At 45.6% G+C, this 6,367-nt stretch overlaps 1 protein-coding gene across 1 annotated transcript; it reads right to left on the bottom strand.

Annotated features, from left to right (window-relative positions):
* Nucleotides 1-1,691: 1,691 nt before the first annotated feature.
* On the bottom strand, nucleotides 1,692-5,597 carry LOC120788189 (gastrula zinc finger protein XlCGF57.1-like). Its single transcript, XM_040123760.1, has 2 exons — nucleotides 5,376-5,597; nucleotides 1,692-3,885 (listed from the first exon to the last, which is right to left on the bottom strand). Exons 1-2 carry the CDS (start codon nucleotides 5,569-5,571, stop codon nucleotides 2,375-2,377), a joined length of 1,707 nt encoding a protein of 568 aa, XP_039979694.1. The 5' UTR covers nucleotides 5,572-5,597; the 3' UTR covers nucleotides 1,692-2,374.
* Nucleotides 5,598-6,367: the final 770 nt, after the last annotated feature.

The following is a 6,367-nucleotide window of genomic DNA, read 5'->3' as shown; positions in this document are numbered from 1 at the left end:
TTCACTTCAAAGATGCGTGAGCAGATGAATGTGATGACAATGGTGACGACAAATGACATTTAAAAAGACATGGTTGATCACACTCCGTGTTTTCTGTGAGTTTCACTGCATCGACCGATGACACATAAACCTCTTTTGTTTCTGCCCGAATTCTCTGCTGCGCATTTACCAACAAGGTAAAATGCGACTGTGATTCATCAGCGCTCAAGTTCAAAAGCCCCTGTTAAAGGTCGGCGATGTCGCACACGACAGGCTATAAATATCCTGGGAACATCGCATGCTTACTCTTTTATTTTATTTTATTTTTTCAGCCCAGAACGGTAGCACTCTGTTCCATGGGGGCCATGTTGTCTGGCGGCCCAGATGTTTACCGTCGCGGATTTGATGGTCAAAACGTTTAGTTCTCCGCATCACAAACTTTCCCTTTAGGAAATATAAAGCGGTGGATTGAGAGCAAGTCACGTCCGAGGTCAAGTCCTGTCTAAAGAGATGTGGCAGACACCAAATGAGCACATCCATTCTGAGGATAGCGAAAGCAATATTTCAGCAGACACAATCTGTTTAAAACGAAATGAACAATCACTGAAGAAACTCAAACAAAAATGCCTGCTTTGACCAGGGACTCTTCTATTTTTTCCTTCCAACGCTGAGCCCCTGCAGGGCCATAAAGGTCTCAGAGACCTCAGTTACACCCCGACAGTCCACATTTCCAGAGGACTTTTATTAACATCTTGGCATTAGCGTGATCTGATGAGATCTTACTGATAACCGTGTTTAAATCCTCGTCGGCCACAGGCACGTTGTGAGTACACTGCAATCAGAATACACAGAACTACTGTAGATACAACATCAGAGTGAACTGTCGGTGTGGGAGAGTTGAACCAAGCTGCAAATAATGTCCTGTTGTAGTGATCTTTAAAGGAATTTCTTCGTTGCACAGTACATAACAAGCATACAGCAGGCGGAGGGTATTTAACATGACGCAAATGCGCAATTTTAACACCAGAAAATGTATAATTAAAGCGTTTGACAACTAATGAATCATGTCGTCAATGACACAGTAGATTAAAAATGAAAGTAAAAATATATTTGCAAGAGGAAAATGTTCCAAAAATATAAAGTATATGCAGTGAAAAATCTGAGTGAAATTATGAAAATAGAAATATAGGCAGTATATAACAAACTGGAAAAGCTGGCACTGCATCTCTTTAACATCGCTAACAAAAATATACAATTATTTTACAGATATAGTGATTCTGAGCTCTAAACTGTCCCCACCCTCTAATTGCGTCATTTTTACAAACGTCAGTGACAGAACGTTGCATCCGTGCCACCATCTGGAGAGGAGCCTGGTTGGACTGATGAAGCGTTTCGACAAACACGGCCAGTTCCTCCTCCTCAGCACAACCAGTCCAACCGTACGTCTGGTGATATTCTATCTTTTTCCTCATGTCAAAAAACCCCAGGTGCAGACTGAAAACAAAACTGAATGAACTCTTCTTCTAACAAGAACCGTGTGTGAATCCAAAGCCTGATATATTCCTCTGAGTCACAGATGCTCCATCGTTGTCGAAAACGATGAAAAACTAATCAGGGAGCAACACTGTTGAACCGACACACGCTGTCGCTTATCTTTACTCAGTCACACACACACACACACACACACACACACACACACACACACACACACACACACACACACACACACACACACACACACACACACACACACACACACACACCGTCCTGCTGTCACAAATACACACTGGGTTACTGCTGTGGGAACCAATGAGCTCTGAGCTGAGATTCAGGAAGTATTGAGAGACGGACTAACACACTGTTGCTTCGTGGGATTTGTTAGCAATAACTAAAACACAGTATATTTCTGGCCTTATTCTTTAAAGCAGAACTGTGCAGTTGAACCAGAACCAGTTTCCCAAAGCATCTTGACTCCAAGATGATCTTAGCCCGCAGACTAAAAACGGGACTGTGGCCATTTTAGCCTTAAGATGCTTTTGGGAAATGGTGCTCAGTTCATCTGGCAAATGTTCAGGCAGCCTGAAGGGCAGCCAAGCCTGTGTGATCTTTTTTTTTTGCATTATTTTCATTTTCCAATTTTGGGGCGGCAACCCGCAGAGACTGGTCACCATGGACAACACCTCTACTATCACACATTGTTGTTTCTGTCATTGTTTATATAAACAACTGATTTAGGGCAGTGTGAAGACGGGTCTTACACCATCAGAGTCTATCGCATGAAAAGTCAGGATAAAAATGCAGGTCTGAGAGGTGAAAGATGGCGAATTTGGCACATTCAACCTAAAAAAGGTTTCGGTACAAAGCCTTGATGTACGCCATATTTTCAGGCCGGTCACTATTTAGTTGTGTGGCTTTTCATGTGAAGCCTCACGTAAGTCTTTCGGTGGAAGCCTTTACCGCAGATCTCGCAGCGGTGTGGTTTCTCGCCGGTGTGCGTGCTGCTGTGCTGTTTCAGCGTGGAGTGGTCGCTGAAACACCGACCGCAGACGTTGCACAGGTACGGCTTCTCACCCGTGTGCGTCCTAATGTGTCGCATCATGTTGTGCCGGCAGTTGAAGGATTTCCCACACTCGCTGCAGAGAAACGGCTTCTCCCCCGTGTGGATCCTCATGTGCATCTCCAGGTTTCCCTGACTGTCGAAACACTTGCCGCACACTTCACAAACCTTCCCGTTTTTGTGAGTTTTCATGTGAAGTTTTAAGTTTTCCTCTGAATCGAAATGCGTCCCACAAACGCCGCAGAGGTCTGTGGAGTGGCTTTTGGCGTGATTCACCAGGGAAACCATGGAGTGGAACATTTTCCCGCACACTTCACATATGGTCCTGGTCTGCTGCTTTTTTGGTGAAGATGTCTTGATCGTCTTCTCGCTTTCGTTGCCACTTTCATTTTCGTTGGCGGATGTATTATTTGGGTCGAGGTTCTTCTTGTGCACATGAACCAGCAGGTGGCGTTTTAGCGTGGAGTAGTCATTGAAGCATTTGCCGCAGACGGAGCAGGGGTACGGCTTTTCTCCTGTGTGTATCCTGATGTGTCGCATCATGTTGTGGCGGCAGTTGAAGGATTTCCCACACTCGCTGCAGTTAAACGGCTTCTCTCCCGTGTGGATCCTCATGTGCGTCTCCAAAGAGCTGGACGCCCCGAAACATTTCCCACAAACGCTGCAGATTTCAGCTTTCACGTGTGTTTTCAGGTGAACTTTAAAGCTCTCCTCGGTCTCGCAACGTTCCCCGCAGACGCCGCAGACGTCCTTGGGGTGAACTTCCATGTGGTTCACCAAAGAGACGTTGGCGTGGAAGGCTTTCCCGCAGACCTTACAGCAGATTCGCGATTTTGTTTTTTTTGTCGGATGCAGTTTAGGGGCCATCGGTAGACGAGGCCCCTTCTTCTTTTTCTTCTTCCATTTGCCCTTGCTGTCGCTGTCGTCGCTCTGAGACCCCACGCTGCCCCTCCAATCTTCGTCACTGTCCTCGTGTTCGGCTGCAGAACAGCTGGAGGAAGCCCCGTCATTGTCCTCCACCTTCGTCTGATCCTGCTCAGCTGAGGTGCTCGGCAGAGGATCCCCTCCGTCTCCTTTAGCACTCTGATAGCTGGGCTGAAGCTGGTCGAGCTCGTTCTTCACATACGGGGGCGTGAAGATGAACCTGATGGGGTTGTCCTCCTCCAGCTCCTGAAGCTGCTCCTCCCCCTGGCTACTGGGGAGCGCCTCCCGGCTTTTCTCAGTCTGCGGAGACTCCTGGTCGTCCCGGTCCGGGCCGGAGCTCCAGTCCAGCTCGCACTGCGCCTCCTGCTGCTGCTGATCGGAGGGGAAGTCCTCGTCCCAGACAGAGAGAGCCAGCTGTGGTTGGTCTGTGGGAAGAAAACAGAGGAATAAAGGTTCATTATTCCTGTGAAAATGATGCTGCAAAGATAAAGGCTAAAGGATAGAGAGAAAATCAATCAGAGTACAACAAACAGCGTGTATGAAAGAGCTAGGATTTCATTTCTAATCTGATTACAGCCAGTGGGAACTGTTGACCTCTTCCAACAGGGATACTGCTAACAACGGTTTTCATTATTGATTAATCTACAAATTACTTTTCCATTTAATCATCAATGATTTTGTCTAAAAGATGACAGAAAAAAAAATCCCAGTGTCCTAAATCCCTGGGTGACTTAAAATGAACATATGTTCATATTTTACATTTGTATTTTCCAATTCTTATTTTTCACACTAGTCTATAAGGACAACCTTATGAGCATGTCACACCGCATTTCAATACACACATTGCTTGTATATGTAAAAAAAAACAAAAACCCTTGAACCTTCCTTAAACTGCTTGTTTTGTCAAACAGTCCAAAACCCAGAGATATTTAGTTAACGATCACATTAGACAAAGAAAACCAGCAAATTCTCAAACTTAAAAAACTGGAACTAGGAAATATTCTGGCTCCTTGCATGAAAGACGACTACGAAAATAACTGCGGATGAATTTTTTTTGTAATTTCGGAAACAAAACAGAGGAATGTTTTTCACGTCTTCGTAAGTTCCCACAAAATGTTCTACTTTGGCTTTCACCTGCGACCTTTGCAACATCAAACCTGTAGAATGTGACTTAATGAAGCCAAACGGTTCCCTTTCAAACAGCCCAGTAAGAAAGCTTTGAAAATGAACTGGTTTTCCCATAAAAGCACCTGGGGGCAGAAATGTGTCGGGAAAATTTGCTTCTGCCAAATCAGTGGGACGCAATCTCTAATTCGGCATAGGAGCCACGTGCCGAGAGACACGTACTGGTCTCTAATGTTTTGTTGACAAACACCACGTCTATTCCCGACAGCCGTCGGTCGCCGCCGATGGAGGCCAGGTACACTACGTTAACTTCTATCTGCAGCTGGAGCCGGAGCTGCTCGGGGAGTCACTCGGATGCCGACGGTAAAGGCGTCCAAGTGCAATCAACACTATATCTCGGATCGCGGCGTATCGGGTAAATCCGGCCGCAGACGAACGAGCAAACGTCGCAGTTTGGGGATATTTCGGCGGGGTTTGGCGTCTGGCGTCTGGGGGGTTCTTTCCATTGGGCAGGTATCATCGTACCCCGGAAGGGCCTGGTTGACACGGGCACGTTAACCTGGTAATGAACCTGCTTTGGCGTCGAGCGAATTCAGCTACCGATGTATTTATGATACTCTGACACTGATAGGAAAACAGAGGGCACAGCTAAGCTAGCTAAAGTAACTCAACATCTCCGACAGCGCGGAGTTTTCGCCAGGAGGGTGCGTTGGCGGCTCTCGTGTCGCGAGCGGTCCAGAACGTGGTCGGACACGGCGAAAGACAGCATGCATGCCAATGATTCACAAACCTGAGTGTTTGTTTATCTTTATTTCAGGTTTTGAAACTGTCTGCAGCATCCTGCGCTGCCGGCGGATCTCACGCTTGGAGAGCAGGATCTCCTCCTCGTAGCCCGCGATGGTTTTTTTAACCGCCTCGAAGATCTCCTCGGCGGCCGCGGACAGCCGCTCGTTAACGAGCGCTCTGAGCAGCTGAATGCTGGACATGATGCGAGGGGACACTCGGCCGTGTTAACGGGCCGAACCTGACAGATATTTCATTACTTTATACGCTTTTATTGTTGTGAAAACGGCAGCACGACATGCTGCGTTTCGCCACTGTCAAGCTAGCGCTTGTGTCCAACTGGTGGTAAACATTTCCGGTCACATATTGTTCTTTTCAAAATAAAACCGGCATTTCTACAAATGTAGGTGATTAAAAAGTGGCTTTCCACCTTCTGCGCAAAACCAAATGATCCATCGTTAAAATGAAGATGTCCAGGCCTTTGACTTGATGGTTACTGCAGTGCGTCTCTGGAAAAAATGTGGAGCTCCTTCATGAACACGAGGCCTTTTAGCCTTGAATTATATTTTCCTTGGACAAATTTATGTATATGTTTACTTATATGTCCGTTTTTCTCATGATGTATCCTGACTGCCTCGGTGTGGGTATTCTTATTTGTACCCTTCGATTTGTTTGTATCTTAAAAAGGACGTGTATTTGTTGAACGTTTGTGTAAATTGAGAGTTTTATGTGATAACGTTACAATACAAAAAAGCCCATATTATACAACTCATCCTTCAGTACTGCTCCGGTACCTCAGTTCTTTGCACTACAGTTTACATACTGTATGTGTACATACATATTTTCCTCTGTAAACGCAGCTTCTTTTATGGATCCTTCAAAGCAACTATTACTGTTGTTTCTTTCATATACTTTTTAATTCTATTCTAATGTAATCATTGTAAAATTAAAATAAAGCTGAACCTTGAATTTTGAGTTATGTGTCAGCAGTCCTGAAAC

Source organism: Xiphias gladius, chromosome 3 (genome assembly GCF_016859285.1).
Source record: "Xiphias gladius isolate SHS-SW01 ecotype Sanya breed wild chromosome 3, ASM1685928v1, whole genome shotgun sequence".
In the NCBI taxonomy this organism is placed as follows: Eukaryota; Metazoa; Chordata; class Actinopteri; order Istiophoriformes; family Xiphiidae; genus Xiphias; species Xiphias gladius.
This window is presented reverse-complemented; position numbering and strand designations above follow the sequence as displayed.